The 26,313-nt window shown below is 27.8% G+C and overlaps 1 protein-coding gene across 2 annotated transcripts; it reads left to right on the forward strand.

Annotated features, from left to right (window-relative positions):
* Positions 1-8,130: 8,130 nt before the first annotated feature.
* On the forward strand, positions 8,131-26,117 carry LOC105844003 (C5a anaphylatoxin chemotactic receptor 1). 2 transcript variants are annotated; one of them, XM_065803761.1, is made up of 2 exons: positions 8,131-8,314; positions 25,019-26,117. In XM_065803761.1, the coding sequence occupies exon 2, from the start codon at positions 25,043-25,045 to the stop codon at positions 26,060-26,062; it is 1,020 nt and encodes a 339-aa protein (XP_065659833.1). In that variant the 5' UTR covers positions 8,131-8,314; positions 25,019-25,042; the 3' UTR covers positions 26,063-26,117. The 2 variants fall into 2 exon arrangements, with proteins under 2 accessions (XP_065659833.1, XP_065659834.1); XM_065803762.1 differs by lacking the exon at positions 8,131-8,314 and adding an exon at positions 20,107-20,195.
* The last annotated feature ends 196 nt before the right edge of the window (positions 26,118-26,313 follow it).

Raw genomic sequence — 26,313 nt, forward strand, 5'->3', positions numbered from 1 at the left:
AATTTTTTTCTGCGATTTAGCTATTTTGTAATTTTCTTTGTATAGTTGTTATAGTATTTTTTAAACCTTTTTGAATCAAATGGCAATTACGTAAAATATTTAATGATTGTAAGATGTTCAAAAAATAAAAGAGAGATCTGGAAAGAGTGACTAATATAATATCTTCTATTGTAGATGCTCTGGAATAATTACTTAATACTTCAAATTCATCTTACACACTCAGTTCAAGTGGCAGTAAATATTAAGTCCTGCCAAAAAAAAAACACATCAAATTCTCAATCTCAAAATATTTACATTAGCAAAGACCAAACATAACACAATGAGAACAGCTCTGGGAGTCAACATGTCTGCCAATATAATCATTGCTACTCTAACAAAGTTGGTTATTAAAGGGGGAGATAATCCAGATAAGCTGCCTCTTTCATATTCATGTGTATATAAAATAAAAAATATGATACTTGATAAAGATTTTGAAAAGTTAAAAAATTATTTCAGTATCACATCAACCACAAGGATGGCAAGCTTGAATTACATTTTGATGGCAAAATATTAAACGATTTAATACCTGAGCACTGTGACAAAGCAAAGAACAGGATCTTTGTACTTGTAAGTTTTGATGGCAAAAATTGTCTGCTAGGTGCAACAGAAATTGACTCAGGCACTGGCCTAAACAAGTTTTATACAATCAGTGACCTTTTGAAGGAGATGGACATAGCCAACATTGTGCACTCTATATGCTTTAATGCTACCAGCAGCAATCCTGGCAAACTGCTTGGTAGTATACAGGTAAATAAAAATAAGAATATATTTTTAAAATCTTGTTACGAACTTTGCTGTTTCAATTTTTAAAGTACTGTAGCAATTATGTGAGGCTACAGAAATATTGATCATGATTAAACTGCGGTAAGTATAAAATAAAAGAACGCTATATACTTTTAAGACTAAGATCTAACCCTGGAAAGCCCTTACTGATGTTGGCCTCACGTTACCACGTAGAAGAGGTCCACATCAATCATTTCGAAAAGGCTGTTGGTTGCAAGGCCACTATTATTCCTGAAAATTCTCTTTTTAAATTGCTTCATAAACAATCGTGTTCCATTGATACTGAAAACTGCCGCTGAATACGTTTGAATGGAAATCTGTTTGTGGAACTTGACTAGAAGCTCAAGCCATTGAAGCAAAAAACCTTATGGAGATAGTAAAAACCGAAGCTTTTAAAAACTCAGAGGTTGGTTTAAAATTATTGTAAGCAGACATTTATTAAAACTTTAAATAATCATTTTTAGTAGCATTTTTTTCATTGCGTTATAGTATCTAGATTTAGAAAATATTCAATAAAACATTAAAAAATTTTGATTGTAAAGATTTTGACTGGTAAGAAAAGAGATGACTACCATGAGCTACCAGAGTTATGTCTTATGTACTTGGAACCAAGCTATATCTGCAAATTTAAGAAATCTGGTGCTATGAACCATGCCAGATTCATGGCCAAAAGTATTTATTACCTGAAAATTCTCCTTCTTAACGATTCTGTGCAAAAGCAAATAGATCTGGATTCAGCTCTCATCACCAGGATGGGCAAGTTTATTGCTATTTTCAATACACTCAAGTTTCTGACTTATGAGAAACCAGGCATTGCTCCGTTACAGGTATTCAAACAAAACACAAATATTAAGTTTAAATGTAAATGGAGTATCACTAAATTTCATGCATTAAAACTATATATTTATAAAATTACAAAAATATATCATTTTTTCTTTATCAAGACATGAATTCTATTTGGAAGATGTCTAGGTATGTTGCGGATGATCCTGCTGCTAGTGCAATGTTCAAATGATGAGGAAACCATTGGTGGTACCTGGATCCAACTGTTGTTCTTATTGTGCTGGCAAATTCAGATGATTCAATCACTGAACAAGAAAAGAGATTATCACTAAGAAGCTCTATAACATACCCATACCAGATGACTATGACATGGATAGACATAACAGTTAAGGTTTCTTTCCTGAAAAAAAAAGACATGCCTGTACTTGACAGGCGGCCAGAACTGGTTGACTTCATCACTGGTGATCAGTGGCTAATTTGAGATTTTAAGTCATGACAAAACAAAAAAGTCCAAATGGATGCTTTACCCAGCTAGCTCCTGAAATATCAATTTTTATTATTTGGAGTTCTAGTTAAAAACGTCAATAACTTGGCTGTCGTTAATGATTGTAGCGAGAGGGCTGTAAAGCTGGTACAGCAAACAGTTTGTCAAGTTAACTGTTTGGTAAACATGAGGCTGCAAATGACAGCTAGTTAATTATTTTTTGGTAATTTTTGAAATTTTTGTTTAATACATTTTTACCATTGTTTGTTTATTATTTAAAAGAGTTTGACTGGGGAGGGAAAAACCGACACCAGAAAAATCATAATTTCATTGATTGGCTGGTTGCAACAGGTAGAAAGTGTCAACAATGGTTACAGGTCTGGCGCAAAGCATGAAAATGAACCTACAATGATAATTTTTGGCATATGTATTTGAAATAACATAAACATTCATTTGTTAAAATTGTATCCAGTTATTTTGCTTTTTTCCTGGTATATTTATAATTTATGCAATTTATAAAAAAAAGTTTTTTTTTGAAAATTTTATGAGGCCAGCACGAAGTAAAAAAATAATTAAAGAAAAACAAAAAACAGTTTTTTATTTCTTTATTATAGTCCGTAAAAATTTGCCTATTTGTTAGTGAAAATTTTCCCATAACCTAGTTTTTGAACAGCCCTAATATCTATGTAAAAAAATTTTAATTTGGCAGATCGAAACACTCATTTCAAACCATCTTTTGTTTATTGAAATGAAAGTTTTTAATATTTATGAGCTTAATGTTTTAATGTTTTATGCTTTATGTGTATGTGGAAAAATAATATATCTTTACCAGATCTCTTTGTTTAAAACCAATAAATAATTATGCACTTAGAAATAATAATTTTATATATGAAACTTTTTGTCGAACCAAGTTTAATTAGTTTTGTATTTCATATCCTGCACCCTATCTTTGGAATAAAATTGTTTTGTCCAACTTCGATATGTCTTTTACTTTTCCCATTTTCAAATATAAACTAAAAAAATTTTATTATCCTAATGGATGATGTTTAATTTATGATTTTATTAATTTATGATTTTTTTATTTTTAATTGTAACTATATATTTCGTTTTGAACTTTTATCGTAAATAACGTTTTATTTTGTTGATTACGTATTAATGTAATTTATATACGCACGCTTTAAAATGTTCTGCTGATAAGATTAGTACAATATTCTTTCAGAAATCTTGTTTAGGTTTGTGAAAGTAATTTATTTACTATGACAACAAGTGTAAACTAAAATAAAAATTAAAACAATTTTATCTTTAAAGACCTTTTTCTCTAAATCCAATTAATAAATATATTCTTAGAAACAACAATTTTTTATACGAACTAATTTGTAAAACAAAGTTTAACAAACTTTGCATTAAATTTTGAGCACCATATCTCTGTAATAAAATGTAGAAGAGCATTTAACTAGAAAGTTTACGCCTCCTTCCTTACCAATGTCGCTGGTTGAGCTAGAGTCGGCGTTGGACCTCGGACCTCAGAGTTCTGAGCCAGATGCGTAACCGCTGAAGAACTATATAGTCAAGGAAATTGGTGATCAGAAATTGAGTGTTCAACTGGATGGTTGTCAAGATATGTCGGTGATTGATCAGGAAATGACGAGCTCCTTACTAGATAACAACGAGCTTGAGACATTTGCGTTGATGTCGAACGAAAAGAATATTTCAGATTCAACTGAAGTTGATAATGTAATTGGCTATTTGTGTAAAGATTCAGTAGAGCTATCAAAGATGTTGCTTCTATAAATTATGTTAAGAGATTGTTATCAGTTACATTATAAACACCATATACACTACACGCTTCATACCCCACTTTTGATTTTTTTTTTATCTTAAGTGAGTTAAAAAGAGTGTTATTAATTATTTATTATAATAAAATTTATCATGATATTATTATCATTGTCTATATAATTATCATGTATATCAATTATTTCATGAATAAGTAACATGACACACTGCATTATATTTTAGACCTGTATGAACTTTGAACTTTTGAAATGTGCCATAATTTAACTAATTCATATTCAAATTAAAAAAAATCTTTATATGGAGGAATGTTGTAACTAATAATAGCTAAATACTCTCACCCCAACCGATTTTCTACCCCTTTCCTGCTGATAGCGCCCCCTTTATTCCCTTCCCGGTATGACTTGCAGCAGAGTCCGGGCTTGTCTAAAAGTAAAGTAGTTCTATAAGATGATAAGATCATTATGATCTTCTTTCAGTAACCTTGTTTGTTTGTTTTTGTAAACAACGACAAATGTAAACCTGCAGAAAAAATAAAAATAATTACGATAGAAACATTACCGATTAGAGGAAACACAGTAATAGATATAGAATAATAGATATAGAAAGGACAAAGGACAAGATGGCGTATCGGGCAAGATGGTTTCTTGTATATATCTTAACATAAAATTAAAAAAAGGTATCAAGTGTATATATTTATTACATTTTTATTGTATTTTAAAACACAAATTGTTTTTCTAAATATTGTTAACATGATTTTATAGGAATGATTTTTTTAATTACGTTTAGAAAAAGTACTACGGTTAGATTTATTTCATATGGGTACACAACGTGTGGAGCGCTTCAAGGGATATTTTTTGCTACTCATGTTCATTTCATAACATTTTAGGTAGTATAGTAGTTGGTATAGTAGTTTCTAAAGTTTATTAAAATTATTAGATTTAAATAATTTTTCCATGATCACGTGACAAGGTGACAAATTTATGGGACGACTGAATAAGTGCGATCTGACATAAGTGCAAACGGTATAAGTGCGAACTGGCATAAGTTCGAAGCATAAATTGGCATAGGTGTAAACTGGCATATGTGCGCCAAAACAATTTATAAAAACTGGAATCAGTGTGCCAAATGAATTTGAAAACATTGGCATAGGATTTGCCTTTATGCCAATTCGCCTTTATGGCAATCTTTTCAAATTACGGCGCACCTATGGCTATTAAAAAAGATGGCAGCTTTGAACAAGAATGGCTGAGTATCAATGTTAATGTGCTACGCTGTTGTCATCTTTAAAATTTTCTTCCACAATTTGCTAAGGACGCGGCGCAAACATTTAGAAAATTTAGAAAGATAAGTATTTTTAAGACAAGTATTTCAATATTAGATCATTACATTTCAAAATAGATATGTTTGATACCAATTAAAATTTATTTATTGTCTGATTACTGTCCATCTGTAGTAAGTTATGAGGTTGGTCAAATGAAAGATCAAAAAAAATTTTCAAGAATTTTATAATTGACCAGGGTGGTCTATTATTCAGTAATTCCTTTGTCTTAATACACTTTATATGCATGTTTCTTATTTTTATGACTTGTTTAAATATTTTTTATATATTTATAACAAAAAAGAGCACCTAAAAAGCATATAAAGAGAGAAAAGAAAATGATAGATATTGGGAAAGAAAAGATAAAAAGTCTAAAATCAAAAAAAGGTATGAAGAATAAAAATCAAAAAAAGGTAAAATCAAAAAAAAGCTAAAAATCTAAAAAGGTATGAAGAATCAGAATCATTGAGAAAAAGAATTTCCATTGCTGAGCTTGGCAATGGTGAAGATTCTGACGATTTTAAAGATTCTTCATTTAATGATAGGAGAGTAATAAGTCAGCCATTTCCAGGGAATAAAGTGGAAGTAGTGGCTAATGGCTCAACTTTAAAGATAGTCACAATTGTTAATGGGGGCGTTTCTTCTTATCGGCGGCCAGATAAGGTAAAAAAGCTTGAATATATAAGGGAACAAAAATAAAGAATCCGCTATCTAAACATGTGTTCTTGATGTGGGTCATAACTTATACCAGATTTTAAAATTTTATGTTACAATTTTGATCCTTTTTATTATTTTTTGAAATTATTTTAAATGCTGTAAAAATTAATAGTAGCATCGCCTTTTTTTTTGTTTTTAAAGGTTTTTAACGCTTAAGTCTTTTATAAAGGTTTTTAACGCTTAAATCTTTTATAAAGGTTTTTAACGCTTAAATCTTTTTTAAAGGTTTTTAACGCTTAAATCTTTTATAAAGGTTTTAAACGTTTAAATCTTCTATAAAAGTTCGTGAGCTAGGAATTAAAAAAAACAAACTAAAATCGATCAAACGATTTATCGATTATAAAATCGATCAAACGATTTATCGCGGAAATAATAGCTAATAAATTATTTACTACGATCTTGTAAACGGTGTTCGTAAATATCAGTATTTCAATACTTCTTCATTCAATTAAAATCTTTTATAACATAAGTAACTTATTTATTATATTGATTTTTTTTTACGTTGCAAACAATAAATAATATCACTTTATCTTGATGTTTTTGCAAATGCCATTATCGATAAACCAAAAATTTTTTGTTTTAATTGTTTCTGTTTTTAATAATTTTTAAATTAATTTTTAATTATATGTTTTTATAATTTATTTTTCTCATGACAATCTGTTATAAGAATAAAAGTAAATATAAAAACACTCATACAAGTGAACAAAATGTCGCACCTGCAAATATTACTTAAGTTTTACATCAAAAAATTTTATGGCCAAGTAGTTTTGCTTAAAAGTAGGGATTTACCAGAATGGAAATTTTAAATTACGGACGAAACCGGATTTGCCGAAATTGTTAATAAAATTCCGCCGTACCAAGAATTTTTTTTATGTTATTTTTTTAACTTTGAGATCATAGTGAAATCCTGCACCTTAGCATCGTGGCTATAAAATATATATTTATAACCTATAATATATACATAATCTTAGTCATTAAATTCATTCTTGTTTCATTTAAATCTAATACGTTGTTTTTATTTGTTTTTATAATTTTATGTATCGACCTGCGTAATATTTATTTATTAATATATTATTTGTTTTTAAAGTTATAACTTTGTTTTCTATTTTTCCATTTAGGTTAAAATTGAAATATTTACTGTAACAGACATCCTATATTTTTTAACTATTTAAAATTGAAATATTTACTGTAACAGACATCCTATATTTTTTAACTATTTAAGATTTAAGTAACGTTTAAAATGGTACCATTCTCAGAGGCAGAAAACATTTTTGACGAAAAAAAAGCTAGTTTGTAGCCCAAAACTAAGAGCAACTCTCTTTTCACCACAAGATTCCTAAATTCCAGAAATCCTTACATTGTGTTCGTATAGAAATTTGTATTTTTTACTTAGGTTTACCTTTAGTTCTTCGTTGCCCTGTAGGACAATATTTTATGATTTAATTTACACAGTCTGTGTAAATTCACATTTAAAAAATAAGGGTAAAAAATAAATTCCAGCATTCCGGCCTGATATATTGTAAATCCGTCATGAACCGGAATAAACTAAAATCCTTACTTATAAGTAATAATTAACATAATTAATGAATAGTTTTACGCATTAACTAATCGTGAGACTATCCATTAACACTGCCGGTAAATGCCGGCACTTTAACTTATTTTAGTTTTAAAGCTACTTTATAAATCAAGCAAAACTATTTTGCAATTATAACTATTGATGCAACTTTTAACTTACTCGTATAGTGTTTGACATGACAAGTACGTTTGTTTTGAGAACTTTTAACTATAATTATTTAATATATCATTATAGATTAAAAAATTTTTTTTTTTAAAAAAAGTTTTAATATTTACTTATTTTACTTTATTTAATATTTAATAAAAAAATAAAAATTAAAACGCCACAAATAAAAAAATTAAAAATAAAATATATACTTGATTCAAATAATATTATGGTAAGTTAAGCATTTTAACAAGCACCAGTAAATGCCACAATATTTCATAGAAAATTAAAGTTAAAAAATACAGATATCTATAACATCAAAACCGAATTTAACATTTTTAACACATAGCTGTTTTTTATTTTTGATAAGGTTTTTTTTCTAATTTACAATCAAATCTAGGTTACACCAGATTAGAAATCAGACTTAAATGTTTTTGTAAATCCATTTTGGAAAAAGCTGTGGGAGGGGATTCATCAAGGTTGTTAAAAATGAACATTTACTAACTGTTATTTGACATTGAGTTTTTAAATAAAAAACAATTGATAATAATGACTCAGGGATAACAAACAAAAAAATGCACTAAAAGAAAGAAAACACAAACTAAAACAAGAATGCAAGAAGTCGATGAAGAGTTAGAGAAAGAAAATAAGAAAACTAAAAAAAGATAAAAGAAAAGTAAACTTTAATTCTTAAAAAATATATATATTTTTATATCTTGTTAGACAGGTTCAGATCAATTTCACTAAATGTAAAAATGTGATCCTTGTTACAAGATGTAAAACTATTTTATGTTGACGACATGTGACATATACAAAATAAAAAGCAATGTTGACTATCTGTTACATCTGGAAAATAAAAAAAGGCCAGAGGTTTATTTAAAAAGCAAATAAACGAGTGCACTAAGTAAAAAGTACGTATAAGAAATTTTTTCCTATAAAAATAATATTGATCAAACTTTGAATTATCAAAGTGCCACTAGATGTAACTATGTAAACAAAAACATTTAAATATTTGCAATATCGAACCGTTTGGTAAAACGCCCTTTTATTTGTGGCTTGTTGTTTTTATTTTTTTAGCATGTTATTTTTATTTTTTTTACATTTGTTATTATTATTTTTTAAGTTTAAAACTTAGTTATAAAAAAAAATTCTTATTTATTATAAATTATTAATTAAAATAAAAAGAGAATAAATAAGTAAAATAAAATTTTAAAAAACATTTATTTAGTCCATACTACGATGATTACAAAACGAAATAACTATGATAAATAAATTTTTCATTTACAAAAACTATAAAATTATTTTTACTAGTTAATATTAAAATATTTTATTTATATATATGTAAATATATACTTATAAATATATACTTAAAAATATATACTTATATACTTGTAAGCACAAAAACGACAAGACCCATCTGCAAACAAATGTCAATATTTACATTATTTATTTAAAATGCAAATATTTATTTATAAATAAGTGCAAATTAAACAGGCTGATATATTAGTCATAAATTAGTGCATGAAAATTTTAATATTCTCGTTGAAGTGTTCTCACATTTTTGTTTATTATTATTATTATTTTTTTCCATTGACAAATATATAAGAATTTTAGTTTTGAATGTATTAAATTAGTTTTCATGAAGTTATAGAAACAAGTTTTAAACTTTTAAGAAACAAGTTTTGTATAAATAATTTTTGTATGTTTTAAGATCATACTAAACACTCGTAGTAACAATAATCTAAAAAAATAAAAAATAAAATCGGTCCACAATGCGCTTTTTTGATTCCTCTTTTGGAGTGTTGACGTATAGATTTTTTTTGTAATTAAGGTGTTATATTGTTATAGCATGTAGATAGTATCAAATTTTTTAATGAGCACTTATTTTTTGATTTATGATTGCTCAAGCATCTATGATTGGGTGTAGGTCGCACTGTCTGTCTACAAATATGCACATCGGATTTAGATAGATCAGAAACATTTTATCGGAAAAAAGAATGTTACTCTCATAAAAATTTTATTAAAATCCCTTGTAAAATTTGCCTGCGCTTATAACGTAGTTATTTAGAAATTCAATTTTTTTTCTTCGTTGTTTTGTTTATAACGAGGTAACTAAAAATATGGACAAAATTAAAATTAATTTTTTAATGGATTGATCAATTTTATTAATTTAAAAATTACAATAATAAGAAAAAATCTAAATAATAAAATTATAAGTTTTTCATGCCAAAGCAACAAACGGTGACACTCTTTTTTCTTGATTGAAAACTCAATCTGTTTTTTAAGTTTATCTAGATTTTTAGCTTGTTAGTTTTTGCTGCACACAAATCTTTTAAGTTCAAACCAAAGTTCTTCAATCGGTCATATTTCTGGGACTTAAGCAGGGTTATGCACTTTTGATACAATTTGATATTTTTGGATTTTAGATACCTTGTACTTTACATGAGTAATGTGACGAAGCAAGATCAGGTCAGAAAATGATACTACCATTTTCATAATATTTTTCAATTAATTTTTCTAATCTGAGAAGACATTTTGAAATACCCATATTTTCATCTACTATTTGCTCACGAAGTAATGTAATGCTGATAGATTCTATTTGTCAAGGGTGCAATTCGAACGAGTAATTTTAGCTTGTATTTTTTTCTTTTCAAACTTACATCATTTGTTGCTGCATTTAAGTCAGAAGAACAGAATCTAAAAGAACAGAATCCATAAGAACAGAATCCAGAAGAACAAAATCCAAAAGGACAAAATCCGGAAGAACAGAATCTAGGCTTTCCAATGACGTAAATTAAGAAAAAGAATAACTACTTTTTCGAAACATTGAACCCGATCTACAGCATCTTAAACGAATAGCTGCTTTTTGCGCCGGTGTTCTTTTATGTGTTTAGGTTTTTTCTAATTTTTCTGACGATTACTAATTTTTTTTATTGATAATTATGCATAGGTACTGTTGATAACTATGCATATGTACCGTTGTGATACATTAAATCGTTTTGCAAGTTGTATCAGATGCCTCATTTAACTTTTAAACATCTTTTTCATTTTGCGATCAATTCAAACTTTATTTTTTAGTCCAATATTATTTTTTTTAACACAAATGTAAGGCTTTACTCTGTAGTAAGATTTCCTTGGAGTTAAATTTTAATGTACTTTTTATGCATCTTTTAATTTAGGCAAGGCTTTTTAATTTTTTCCTTTGAATCTTTTTTAGTTAATGCCTAATATCTAATACATAAATCAGATATAAATATTAGAATAAAAATTTTAAAAAGTTTTTGAAATTTAACTTCAAAAAATTTTTATAAAATTTAAGAATAAAAATTTTAGTTAAAATAAGATTGTTGGATAATATATTGATAAATAAAATTATTCTTTAACTGAAATTAGGTAATAACATTTCTATTTAAAAGTAATTAATCTGTAGAACTTAATTTACTCTTACCTTGTACAAAAAAGTAAACTATATTTCAAAAACTGTATTTCAAAAACTATATTTCAAAAACTATATTTCAAAAACTGTATTTCAAAAACTATATTTCCAAAACAAATATAAAAGTCTGATTAAACGCTTTTGTGATACTTTTAAAACATTTCTTTAAAATGAGCTCCTTTCTCTCATCCTTGCTTTTTGTATTTGTAAGGAAATGACACAGATAAAAAATCCCCCCAAAAAGAAAACTTTATTGCGTTATAGAAAATGGCGCCACATATCAATTGCATGTTGCATATGTTGCGCCACATATCAATTGCATGTTGGTAATACTTGAGCCAATCAAAGTAGTAATCATTTGTATCAATTTTATTTTGAACTTTAGTTGATGATTTCTTAAAATCAGTTTATGAATTAGTAAATCTGTGGTTTACAATAACATCCTAGACAATTATCGGTAGTAACAACTGATGGCCATTAATTAAGTTTATTCAAATACACTCTGTTACAGTCAATAGCTCTAACTTTTGTCTAAAGTGCTTTTTATTTCTCCTGTTGCTACTTTAAACTTTTTTTTAGTTGCCCTTATGTTGCAAAACCAGACATAATAGTTGAAGCAATTAATCATTGGTCCTAAGCTTTATTGAAAAATCCACAGATGTTAGAATTATTGACTGTAACAAAGCGCATTTGATTCTCATTATTAGTAATGTGTAACTTAATTAATGATCATCAACTGTTCTTACAGATTTTATATCTGTGGTTTACAAATACATCCTTAGAATAGACCATTTTGAAACTCTTAAAGTATTTCGGGGTACGTGTCTTTTATCTTAAAAAGTTTATCATGGTATCTCACTAACAAAAGTGCATAATAATATAATAAAATTAATTTAAAATGATTTAAAATGCAAAGTTTCTATTGCAAACACATGCAGCGGATGCACACGTTTATTTCCTTGTCTATTTTTTCCGAATGAAATGACTTTAGTAAACTTTTTTTAAACACCTTATGCTTAAATTATGCGAACCAACAAATTCAGCTATATAATTTCTAAATGAAAAAAATGCCGCTATTTTAATATGAAATGCTCAAAAACAAAAAAGACATTGTTAAACCTAAGAGATTCTTTATCTTGAAGTTATATTGCACATACATGTTTTTAAAAAACCTTTAGTTCTCTCAATTCCATATTTTTACTTATATTTATTAAGTATTTATTAGAAAGTAATAATAAAAAATAACCAAACATAGAATTTAATTGTAGATATCTTCTTTTTTTTTTTTTTTTTTTTTTTTTATTTTAAAATTATTAATCGTAATATAACAATATAACAATATATAAACTATAGTATTGGAAAGAGGATCCAAAAGATCTTGTCGCCAGAACCGTATAAAATATATCAAACGTGTTTATAATAAAATAAAAATACAATTGATTTAATAACTATTAACAATGTAGAATAAACAGACTGAAAATAATTTTACAAATTATCCAGAGTGAAAATAATTTTACATTTCAAAAATATTTATATATATTACCAGTAGAAAGAATTTAGTTTTTAATTTAGTTTTTTAAACGGAAAATGAAATTGACAAGTCAGAAATAGGAACAACAATTTTGTTCCATAAATAAGGTGCTAGATAGCTTATGCGAAATTGATTTAACTTTATTTGACAAAAGGGTTCAATTAATAAATTATTATTTCGTAAAGTATATTTGTTTATAGCTTTATGGGTAAAAAGATCTTTAAAAATGAACAATAGTTGTTCACTTTTACAACGAAACATAAAACATAAAATATTATAGACTTAATATTGTAAACTTTAAGTGCTTTAACGTTTTTAAATAAAATATTTGAATGAGAAAAACGATTTTCAAAACATATTAAACGCATTGCTTGTTTCTGACGATAGTAGAGATTTCGTAACCTTACTTTTAGAGGTATTTCCCGAAACAATATTTGCATAATTTGCAAACAACGGTTTGCATAATTTGCAAACAATATTTGCATAATTTATATAGCTATGAATAAATAGAGTAGTAGAGTTGAATTAAATTATTCTGTTTACTTAAATAGTATTTGACCTTATATAGAATTCCAATACTTTTGGCCAATTTAGTTGAAATAAAGTCGATATGATACTTCCATGTAATATTTTCATCACTGTAAATGCTCTTGTGACCGACTCCTTTTTTTTTTAAATATCATCAATAAAAAGTTTTGGTAAATTATTTGGTGAAAAACGCTTTTTTGCAAGGGAGTGAAAAAGGATCCATTTTGTTTTTTCAACGTTTAAAGTTAAGTTTTTGTACTTAAACCAGTTGGAGATGTGATTGAGTTCTTTATTCATATTTGAAAGAAGCTCATAAATGTCACTGTTTGACAGAAATTAGTATCGTCTGCAAACATGATACTCATAAGGTTAGAAGCTTTATTTAAATCATTTATATAGGCTAAAAACAAAAGTGAGCCTAGATTAGAACCCTGTGGAACACCACATTTTATGTCAAATAATTTTTCATCTCGAAAATAATCTCCATAGAAAACAAATTGTTTTGTATTTGTCAAGTAACTGTAATACCATTTTATTAAATTATCATTAATTCTGTAAAATTAAAAGTAGAATTTAGTGATCGACCGCGTCGAATGCTTTTAATAGGTCAATGAAAATACCTAGTGATATTGTGATCTACCAAATAAATTAGAGATTTCACGAATGAACTGTGTAATGACTTCTTCTCCCTCAAGTTCCCCAGGTTGGTCCATCTTGGTCTTTTTATTCTTATTATTCTATATTTTTAGAATAATGGTTACCTCCAAACTTTACCGTTTTATTCATTGTTTTAATTGCAGGAGTAACTTTTTGAGTTTTAGATGACTTTACCAAACTGTGAAACAAACAGTACACGTTTTATATAAACAGCCTGCAGTTGTTTACATAATTTATTAGTTTTTCGGATTTTCAGCGGTTTTCGTCGAAAGCATTTTTTTGATTTAAAAAACTTAACTTTAAAACAACAATTTTTACTTTGTCCAACCCCCCAGAAGTTCTAAATGCCATAAATGGTGTTTACTAATGTATCTAATTACTGAAAAAAAAAATCAGACCTGAGGAACAACTTACCCTGGCGGTCACTCTGGTCCACCGTGCGCAATTTTGTTAATTGTTTTACTTTTAATTTCTAAAATTTAAAATAAAAGAAATAACAAAAATTTTCTGAAAAAATGAAAATTAAATTTTATTATATAGAACACTTTTCTTTACGATTGACCATATAATTTTAAATTAAAAAGTGTAGTTTTTTGAAACACCCTACTGCATTCGCTAATATTAAATACATTAAACTAGGCGCCTGCTGCGGTTATCAAAAGTTATCCATTTTTCTTAAGTTAATTTTTTTACTTAAATTATTTTTTTTGGAAAAAAAAATTAATCTTAATGTTATTTACATCAATTACTTAAAAGTGAGAAAAATTAATTTTTAAATTGTTTTATTTTTAATTTTTAAAGACAGTCTGGTTTATTGTTCTTGCATAGGAAATGGCTCTGATTGTGCAACCTTAATCTAAATTTTTACTTCTTTAATTTAGTGTGGTTATTGTTAACATTTTTGTCTGGAAATAACTATTCGAAATTAGTTTATTCCAGACAACAGTTTTATAAATGGTTATTTATAGATAAACAAAAAACAAAACAAATTAAATTATGTTAGAGTGGTTGTTAACAACGACCACACTATACCCAAGAAACATGCATGTTTATTGGGTCTACACAAGTGCTAAAAGTATCTGAAAAAGTCTGAAAGATAAAGTAAAATAAAAAAATAATCTCAGAGCTCAAGCTAGTCTGAAAGGTAGCGAAAAATCAATCGCAAGATTCCGGGACAACTGATAACCAACAAACAACTCGTGAAGTCAAATTAACGGTTGAAAAAAAGTACAAGTTTATTCTAAAGCACTATTTTAAATGAATAAAATTTTATTTTTCATATTTTCCTTGGGCGGGTTGGACACCAACGCTACAAAAAGAAGGTTTTTGGGGTGCCCACAACTTAAAATAAAAGATTGTCGGCTTTCCTTACCATCTTTTTTCATATTATATATAATAAAACGCAGTAAAAGATTATATCTGATAAACAATTCTTTTATCAGATAGATTATATTAGATAGTTTAAATGACTTATACTTTTTAAAAACTGTTTTAGCAGTCGATGTCCCTGCGGATGCCAAACATGTTATATTGCGTCATATAACCATAACAAAAAATTAGATTGAAAAAGCAAATACAAAGAAAAAAAAAACAGTTGAAAAAGCATGCTCTAACGGAACAGTGACTTAGTCAAAACTTGCATGCATCGGTAGCAAGCAGTTGCGTAGCAAGAAATTATACCACTCCTCCTTCCCCCCCTTTCCCCTCCCCCACCGCTTTCGTCAAAGTTTTATTATGGCCACCAATCTATTTCTGCTAAAAAAAAAGTGAAATAAAAAATCATTGATTATTAAGGAGCCCTTCCCCTTTAGCACTATGGCTCTCACTGGTACCCGTATGTTAACTATATTTGCCCCTAATGATAATAGAATCCCCCTTCATGATATACGTAAAATGATCTCCTTTTACAATGCCCCACCACAAACACTGCCAACATACACCAGAGTATTACCCAGAAGTAAAAGTAATTTGTTTTTTTGATGTAGTTATGTTTTACTTTATAAAGTAAGTGTTATGCTTTTAAAATATTGTATTTTCATAAGATTAATTCGTAAATAACTTTTTTTTTACATATGAAAAATAAATTGTAAATTTCTTACATAATTAAATGTAAATTTCTTACATAATTATAACAAAAATTACTTTTTAAAGTAAATTACTTACCATTACACGACTTACCATTAAAACTAAGTTACATTTAAAAGTAAAAGTCTTTTAGTGCAAATTACTTTTACTTGTAAAAACAAATTACTTTTTCAAGTAACAGTTAATATTAAATACATTAAACTAGGCGGTTAATATTCAATTTATTAAACAGTTAATATTAAATACTTAAACTTAACTATTTTTCAAGTAACAGTTAGTATTAAATACATTAAACTCATTTAAAAAACTAAAATTAAGTAATTAAGTTTTACATGTTATATAATTTAAGTAAAAAAATTGAATTACTTTTAAATGTAAGTAAATTATATTAAAATATGAGTTATGTAAAGTAATTTACGCTTAAAAGTAATTCGCATATTTACATCAAAATAAATAAAAATCTCTACTTTTTACGCTGGTCAAGAATGTTTTTTAAAATTAAATTAGCTGTTTCCGTTAAAAAGTCGTCAGTTAAAAACGGAATTAGTGAAAAATAGAGTTGAAAAAAATACGCAAATCATTCGCTTGGTAAATAGGGCTTTTTATTAATTAATCATGTTTAAACTAACCAATGAATTTTTATGAATGCTTCGTTCAACTTTTATGTCGATTATTATCAAATTTATTCTAACATAAAATATGGCTCAAAAAAACTTGCACGCAAAAAAAAAAAAAAAAAAGTCGCGCTTGCAGTGGCTAATATAAAAAGTGCCAAACTTTCTTTCAACAAAGGTTATCAATTATTTAGCATACCAGGAGCAACTTTTTATAGGCGCGTCAACGGCATAGAAAAAACAATTGGCAGTGGTTCTAACACAAGATTGCCGCAACATTTTAAATCAAACCTGGTAGATACACTCATCAAATTATTTGACTGCGACTTTTGTAGAACTTATAATGACGTCATTAATTTACCGACTATTTGCAACACAAAAGTCAATTTCATAAGTTTTCCAATGGTATAATAAGAAAAGTTTGGTATAAAGTTTGGCTTTTCATCAACCGGTGAAGTCACGAGTGAAGCATCAGTGCCGTTGGCAACATTTCATCACTCAGAACCGCTTCTTGCACGCAAGAAATAAGTAGCAACACATTGCAAAGAAAATTAAAAAAAGTAGGACTTAACAAAAACACTTCATGTCATTTGTGGAATTTTGATGAAATTTGTTTCTCAGGTGATCAAAAAAAGCAGTAAATAGTTTGCAGAAGAGGATGCAAAATGACCATTCAAATTGGTTGGCAACAATCAAAAAATTAATTAAACAATTGGAAATTGCATCAACCCTGCTGGTTATAATCTTGCACCATACATTATTTTTAAATCATAAAAACAGGACTTTGCTTATACGATGCCGATCGTACGCAACATCTCTATGCTCAATGGCGAATACGTTCCTGCCATTAAAACGTCCAGATAAAAAGTTTACTCAATTTGTTAAATATTAGTTCAATCAATTAATTACTTAATTGAATAAATCAAACTTTGGTTATCCAATTTATAGGTACTCATATTTTAGCTCAATACTTGACATATGTTTCCTATCGGGTTGTACTACATACGCTTATTTGTATCTAAAACAATATCTTGTTAATTTGCTTACCAGCTCATTCGTCACATATTCTGCAGCCACTAGATGTCGGTGTTTATTGCCATGTCAAAAGAGTTTGGCGCAAATTACTTCAAGAGTTTAATGCAATCAAAACCATTTAGCTCTGATTAAGTTTTTACACGCACGAAAATAGTCACTGGATTTCAAAATACGAGTTTGTTTCCGCTCAACATCAAGAAAGTTGCTAATACGTTGGAAACACTTTTATCTCCACCTGAGCTTTTGTCATCTCAACTACCAGAATCTATGCCAGTGCCACCATCATCAATGCAACTAGTTACGCCATCTCAGCCACTGCTTTCTTAATCTTCTGAATTTAAAAGCTAAGGCTGCTATTTTGTTGGAAATTTTCTGCTAATTCCAAAAATAGTTTTAGATTTTCAAAATCTTACTCTGTTAAAAAGTTATGACGGAAGCAAGATTTTCTTTAGTTTTCACTAAAGAAAATCTTGCTTCCTTTTTCACTCAGTTTTTAGTTTTTTATTTTGTTATTTTTTGTGTTTTTTTTTTAAGTTTTCACACTTTCGTGTTAATTAATTTTGTAAATTTGCACGTATACGCGTATCTACTGTAGAAGTTAAAGTGGAAAAGTACACTCAGTAACCACAAAATTTTCTTCAATTTCAAAAATTTTATAAATCTGTAACTAAATTGAATTTACTAAACTTAAAATGACAAAAAATAAAACAAACGAGAAGCCTTACACTAAGGAGACAATAAAAAGCGAATTGGATAAGATTAAAAATGGCCAGTTGAGCTTAAAAGCCGCAGCTCATATCAAAATCAACGTTATCCGACCAAAAATCAAATAAGACTTTAAGAGTGACAAAAAAAATTGAACCCTTTTATTGAGCTAACCTTAGTTCACCTCCTTCAAATGCTTGGCGATTGGGGCTTTGGTAGACGATTAGATCATGTTAAAAGTTTAGTGAGTTCCCATTCTTCTATCACAGTAATTTTTTTGGGAAGAACCCTTTCGTCATACATATAAAAGTAAAAAAATTTGAAATATTCTTTTTGTTTAAAAGTTGATTATTTCAAACATTTGAAAACCTTCCTACACCACTGCTCACATTTGCACAAAATTGGTGCACAAAATTTGTGGTCAACATATTTTACTTTTGGATGGCCACAGCAAATACGTAGCCTTAAAGTGTTAAAAAACAATGTAACACTAATTTGCATTCTCACCCATTTATCTCACATTCTGCAGCCTCTTGATGTTGGTGTATATTGCCATGTCAAAGATGTTCAGTGTGATATTTTAAGAAAATTTTATGCTGAAAGTGGTTTTAGCAATTTTTCCAAAAATTTTTTCTTAAGTCTCCTAGCATAGTTGTATAGAAGCAACAAAGCTTACACTCGTACTCAAATTATTGCTGGTTTTGAAAACACTGGACCCTTTTCATTAAATCAAGACAACATTGGCAAATCAAAATTACAAATTTGTCAAACTTTAATAATACCTTAATAACATCACCTGCAGTTACAAAATCACCATGCAGCCCAAGTTCTTTGCCTCAAATTGTTCAACAAACACAAACCTTAATTCCGCCTGCAACTCCAACTTCAAATCCAAGTTTAAATTTAACTTCCTAAGAAGAATTGGTGACTCTTCTTGGGAAGTTAAATTTAAAGTTGGAATTGAAGTTGGTGTAAAAATTAGTAGCTCTCTTGAAGCAGTTTCAATTCCAAAATGCTTATAAATATCCTGCAAAAAAAGACAGAAATGTCAAAATAGTGGCTGGTCAAGCATTTACAGAATAAGCATGGTCAAACCAGTTAAGAGACGAAGAAGACACAAAGCTATTAAAACAACCGTATGTTAAAAATGCAGCTGCAGAAGTAGAATCTCCTGCCAAGAAAGCCAAAAAAAAGTAGAAAAAGTGCTTAAAGTATTTTGAAAATGAAAAGCCAAAGATGCAAGTTTAATGGAAAACTTGTGAAAAATCAAGTTGCAATTCGTGGCTTTGTGAAACTTGAAATTATCTCCCAAAAAGATATATAAAAGGCGTGTATATTTTAACATTAAAAATAAAAAAATTGAATTTAATAATTCATCTATGTTTTTTCATATAATTTGGAATTGTCCGCTTTTAAGGACAGTTTTCCAAAAAGTAGACACTTTTTAAAAAAATAAAATCGTATTTTCCATAGAAACTTGCAAGTAAAAAATTTTTTTTAACACTGCAGAATTGCTCTAATAAACAACTATATTTCAGAAAAAAAAATCCTACAAATTCTCAATATTAGAAAAGTTATTTAGTTTTTTGTGAAGAGTGTCCGGTTTTTTTGTGAAGAATGTCCGGTTTTTGTGCAGAGTGTCCGGTTTACGATTACTCTATTAAAAATATAATAAGTTTAAAAAATATACATGTAAATAAATATAAAGTCATAAACGTTTTTAAAATTTAATTGCATAAAGAACTAAATATTTCAGATTGTCTTTTGTTTAGCTAACTCATTTTTGGCAGATTTTGTTTAAAATTTATTATTCTTGATTCATATGGTGTTATTTTATTATACTCAATAACCCAACTTTCTCATTGTTTGTTTGCTAAAAATATTTATTGTACTTTGACTTCTATTTTTATTTCATCAAAATGTTTTAATCAAGCTTTGACAACCATGTTTTTTTTCTCACAAAGAGGTGATTGTTTTAATAGTATTTTTTTTTTACATTTTTGACTTTTTAAAATGGAAATGCATTTTCAAGTTGCGACTCAAAAATAAGATTTTTAAGAAGACAATTTATAAAAGATTTAACGTTTTCACTTCCTTTTTCTAACAATCTGTATGCAATGTAACTTCTTTTAACTTTAAAACTTTCAAACAAGAAAAAAATATTTTATAAGTTCGTCAACATTCCTATGTATACTTTCATCTTCACCTTTTTTGGAGAGATTTTGTCTAGCTTAAGAAAATCAAACTAATTCAAAGAGATTAGAACATTATTTTCCCATCAATAGGTTCTAAAAACTTTATAGATTTGTTTTGTTATTATAGGGTTATGTCTAAGGAATGGCATGAGTGAATTTATAGATTGAATAAATGGCCTAAATGACTTAGAAACGCTAATTATTATATATGTATTTGTATATATATATATATATATATATAGATTTGTTAATATATTTATTAAATAGTCTAGCCACTAAAATAGGATAAATTTTTACTAGGTGTAAGTCAGTATAAAAATTACTTATGTCAATATTAAAAAAAAAACATTTAAAAAAACAAAACCTTTGACATTTTTATTGTATTTTCTCACAGCTCTCAGTGATAACATGGAATCTTTACGTATATTTTTATTGTAAAACAAATTTTCTACTTTGATTTCGAGTTTTACTTTCTGCCGACTCCAAGTTATACATAAAAATATTATTTATACTTAATAATATAACTTAAGGATAAAAATAATATTTAAGTGGGTAGACTGAAAACTCTAAATCATACAAACGCTATTAGGTTTTTTAGTTTACTTCTGAAAGTTTCTTTTCTAGAAAAAAACATTTTTGCTTCAATCAAAAGCGAGGCAATACGATATAATCGAGACAATACGATATAAAAGATCTGATTAATTTATCTTTGAAAAAATATTGAAGAAAAAGATTACCGTTAAATCTACACTAAATCTTAAATATATTTAAATTGTTCTTCCTTCTTTAATTCTTGTTTTATGGCATGTGAACAAAATTTTGGTATTAGTTTTTTTTAGTTTTAAGCATAAACGTATCATAGTTATGTTAGTAATAAAGTTTTACATTAACGAGATTTCTGACAAAACCATAACAATATTATCGCAATATCATTTCAACATCTCTGCAACATAATTGGGAGCAAAAATCATAAAGCATTTACTTTATATTTGCTTTTAAAGATTAACCAAAATTTTTAGAATCGGATTAAATAAAAAAAGATTATTCATACTAGTTTAGATTTTTTTGATATAAAATACGTTGTTTTAAAGTAAATGCAAAAAAAAATAAGAATGCAATTTCTTGGGTCAAACCTGTTAAACTTATCGCGTTTTATGTTTTTCGACTTTCACAAACCTAACGTAAGTCAACTTGTATCTAATTTGGGTAGAATAGATAACAGAGTCACAACTCATATAGATAACAAAGTCACAACTCCCCTGTAATAATATCAAATAGCCTCAATGAGCTGTTTTTGAATAGGATTGAATTTTTATTCTCTCTCTAAAGTTAATCATTGCGATTTTGATTGGTTAATTTGTAAGGTATCCATAGTGATACTAGTTTTTTTTTTTTTTTTTTTTATAGAATGTCATAAATAAGACTTTTTCAATAAACAATTTATTCATATAACTTCAGCAAGTACTTAAAATATATCTAAAATTTAAAATGTGTTTACAAAATACTTAAAATGTTTATAGTTAAATATTATTTACGATGATAAATAAATATATAGTTGTTTCTTGAATTATTGCGACAGTATAAATGAAGTTCCACTAACATTTATACTATCTTAATATAACATTTTATTTCAATTGCTTTACAACACGCAAAAAGATTTTTTAAAGTTAAAAAAATAAATCAGCTACTTGAAAAGGTTCTTTTAATTTTTTTTTAGTTTTAATGTTTAAGAGTAAAAAATATTTTCACCACTTTCTTTAATATATAAAACTAGCATTGTAAAATGATAAACTAATAATAGTTTCACCATTTTATCTTAGTCTAGAGAAACAATTTATCCTGGTATTATATTATTAGCACACAAAATAGTTTATATAAAAAACAATATTGTACATTTGAGCTCATACTTCTAATACATACACGTGTAACCACGTGTAATGTTACACGTGTAAACATCTTGTTTAGTCAATTAAAAATAAAATAAGTACACTCCCCCCCCCTCCCCCCACACACACAAACCATGTTTTATATTTTAATAATTTCATTAATTGATTAAGTTTTACATTTGCTTTATCTTTGATTTATAAACTTTATCTTTAAAATTATATTTTTATAATTATAAACTTTAGTTCATAAATATAATTAAAAAATTAAAACTAAAAAACCAGCAACAATGGAAAAGTCGTAATGAATATATATAAACGTAAAAGACTAAAATTTCAAAAATGAGCTGAACTTACATAGATACTTGATTAAGAAACTTTTAATATTTTAAATTTAAAAAAATTTTACAAATAAATTTTATTAATTTGGCAAAAAAGTTATAACTTGTTAAAGTTATCTTTGCTCAGGTTTGTGTACAGCTGTGAATTTTCCTTACAGTAAAGAATGCTTTTTTGATGCATTATGATTTCAAAGGCCAAGATCAAGTTTCTTCATAGATTGGACACGCTACCCTGAAAATAACAGAATCATTATAACAGATAAACAAATGATAGATAAACCTTATGAAAAGCAAACATAAGTGCCAGAGAGTATAGTAGTAGATAGTGTCGAGATGTAGACTACTTAAAATTTTGGTGAATAAGCCACTTTGAGAGGAATAAACCCGCAGATGCGATGTCCGCAGCTGCGAAAACTACAGTTGTTACCGCCATAATGTTCGAAACAGTACAGTAAAAGAATGAGACTTAATTGAATGACAAGTAACACGAGAATGAATTTTAGTAGATGGCACAAGAGACGCAAGCTCTTTAGAGCAGTGCCCATTATAGTATTTGTAGAAAAGAGAAAGAGAAGCAACATTACGAAGATGTGATAATGATTGGAGGGTAGCTGCAAGAGCAGGTCTAACTATGTTTACAATGCGTTTTTGCATCTTATCTAAAAGAGAAAGGACATCATTGGAAGACCCGCCCCAGATATGGTAACAGTATTCCATGCAAGGACGGATTTAAGATATATAGAGTTAAAAAATAGAATGCTGAGTCAGAAAGTGGCGAATAAGATAAAAAGATGATACCTTAGCAGATGCGAATTTTGCTATGGATTTGATATATTGTTTCCAAGAAATATCGTAAATAAGATTTAATCGTAGAAGACGAAAAGTAGATAACACATCGAGTACATTACGTTCATAAATATAGGAAGATCAAGATTATTGCGATAACGATTAAAAATATGCTGTTGCGAGACATGCCTTGAAATTTTGAATACTACACAATATCAAAAAAAAAGGTCGGAAATTGTTTGCTTTGTGGAAAAAACGCAAAAAAAGTTATTATAGTTATAATGTTGAAAACTTATTTAACAAATGTCGGAGCCGTTGTTTCCTACTTCCAAGGCTTTAGCAATCAATACATCATTTTATGTCAATGAATGTTTAGAAAAACGAGTTCTTTCTCAAAGAGTTAGAAAAACGAGTTCGTTCAATGAGAAGCTAAATCTTGCCAGATTTAGCTTCTCATTACTCTAAGGATTCTTTAAATCGGACCGACATGTCAATTATGCTGATAAGGAATCCAAACTACCAAATGTGTCTCACGCACTACCAATTAAGAATAGTTTGGAAATTTGGCTCAAAAAGTTTACAGTGTATGTTGGCAAGTTTTAACAGAGAGAATCATGATTATTCGCATTAACCCAGTACTGGATTAAATGAAGGGGAGGGAGCTAAAGCTCCGGCCCCCGCAGTTTTGGATTCCTTAATTTAAAATAATAGATTTTTTTAAAAAGAAACTCTGAAAATAAAATTTTTGATTAATGAAAAAAAAAGGATCCTCCTGCTTTAAAATACCCCCGGACTTCCTCCCCCACCTTCCTCCCTCCGTAAGAAAAAGTTTTAATCCGCAACTGCGTTAACTTAAACTAAAAAAAAAAAAAATAATTTACATTTGTTTATGAAAGATGTCAAAGCAAAACTAAGATTTTTGGTAATAGAGATTTATTGCAGATGATGGAGTTTTATTGCAGATGATGGAGTTAAATTGCAGATGATGGAGTTTTATTGCAGATGATGGAGTTTTATTGCAGATGATGGAGTTTTATCGCAGATAATGGAGTTTTTACATATTAGAAATAACTGATTTATATTCAAAAGGAAAAACTCTGTTTTTAGAAAAATATCCAAATAGTTTTATCTTTATTTATTTATAAAGTTTTCGTCCGATAACTTATGCATCACCCGTTATTATGTTTCCTTTTAAGAATAATATACTCAAACTCGCTTTTTAAATCTATCATATAAAACTATAACAATGCAAAATTTGAGTTTTGACGACTGCTGTATCTATTTGTACAAAAATCTGTATTCATTTAGTACTTTTATAAGTACCTTTACAAGTTTGGTTTTCTCGAGTAACTTTGAAAAGTTGTTTTTCCATTGCTTTCAAATATTTGATAACCTGTAAATACTTAAAAGCGGTGAAAAATAGTCTTTTGTTGTCGCTAAAAAAGTTTAAAAAAATGATTTTTTTAAATAATTAAAACTTTATCTTAAAATCAATAGTTACCAAAGTTTGAATCTTCATATAAGTAAGTTAACAAGTTGGTAAAAAAAAATGGTTCTTAATACATTTACTTTTCTTTTTTTTAGATAACATACATTTATCACATAACGATGAATTTATCAACAACTACTGACTTGCAAATCAATAAAAATCTTGCTGATTTCCCCCTCATTGTTGCTTTTGGATTTATATTTTTAACGGGAGGTATTGGAAACGCACTTGTAATATATGTCTTTAGTTTAAAAAAAAAGACTAAAACTGCTGATTGGTTGATTCTGTATTTAGGAGTAGTTGATTTTTTCTCATCAGTTTTTAATCCACCTTTGTATATTTATTTCACAGTTTTTAAGCATAAACAGTGGCACTTTGGTAAAATTGGTTGCAAAATTCTTCCAGCATTAGGACCAATAATGTCTTCTATATCCTTTGGAGTAATCCTAATATTTGGAATTGATCGATACCTAGCAATAGTCTCCCGAGTAAAGGGATCTGTTTTATCTTGGAAAGCAGTCACTATAGCTTTTATAGCTGATGTAATTTTTTCTATTTGCGGGTATCTTCATTATATTATTGGATTAAAATTTTATTTATACTTGGGAAATTCACTTTGTATTATCCCTGCTGAGAATCTATCTTACGATGTACCAAATTGTATTCTTATTATTTTTCGATTTTCTTTTTTTGTTGCTGTCCATACTTTTACAACTGCAAAAATATTTTCAACTCTAAAAAATTGTCGACACCTGTCGTTTAGTAGGGAATTACAACACAGACATCGCAAGGACTCTAAAAATACTATAAATGTGCTAATAACAATGGGAGTGGTGTTGAGTTTACTTGTTTTTCCAAAAGAAATTTTACATTTAACATACAGTTTGTCTTGGTTAAAAAATGGAAAAGAAATCATCAATACTCCCAATTTACATATCATAAATTCGTGTTTAAAAGTACTTCATACATCAAATAGCTGTGCAAATGTTTTTATTTATTCGAAAATGCACAACGTTTACCGTAAAAAAGTCGTTCAACTTTTTTTCAATATATTTTGTAAACGATCGCATTCAAGACAAAGAGGATTAACTGAGTTAAGTCTTATTACAAATCATTCAAAATATTCGTCAAGAAAATAGAACAAATTTAACTTTCTAAATCAAATCTTTTATAATGAGCTGAAAAGTTTTGTTATATTTCGTGTTTGAAAATTATGTTTATGTAGCTTTTTTCAATTTTTGTAATGAGTTTCATATTATTGTTGTACCCTCCTCTCTATCAGGGATTCCAGTGCTCTTGAGCACTACGACGCTCGGTAGCAATTTGACGCGTACCCGCAATCAGGCTCTCCGCAAGCGCAAAACATATTTAACGCACTTTTTACGATTTA

Source organism: Hydra vulgaris, chromosome 08, assembly GCF_038396675.1.
Source record: "Hydra vulgaris chromosome 08, alternate assembly HydraT2T_AEP".
In the NCBI taxonomy this organism is placed as follows: domain Eukaryota; kingdom Metazoa; phylum Cnidaria; class Hydrozoa; order Anthoathecata; family Hydridae; genus Hydra; species Hydra vulgaris.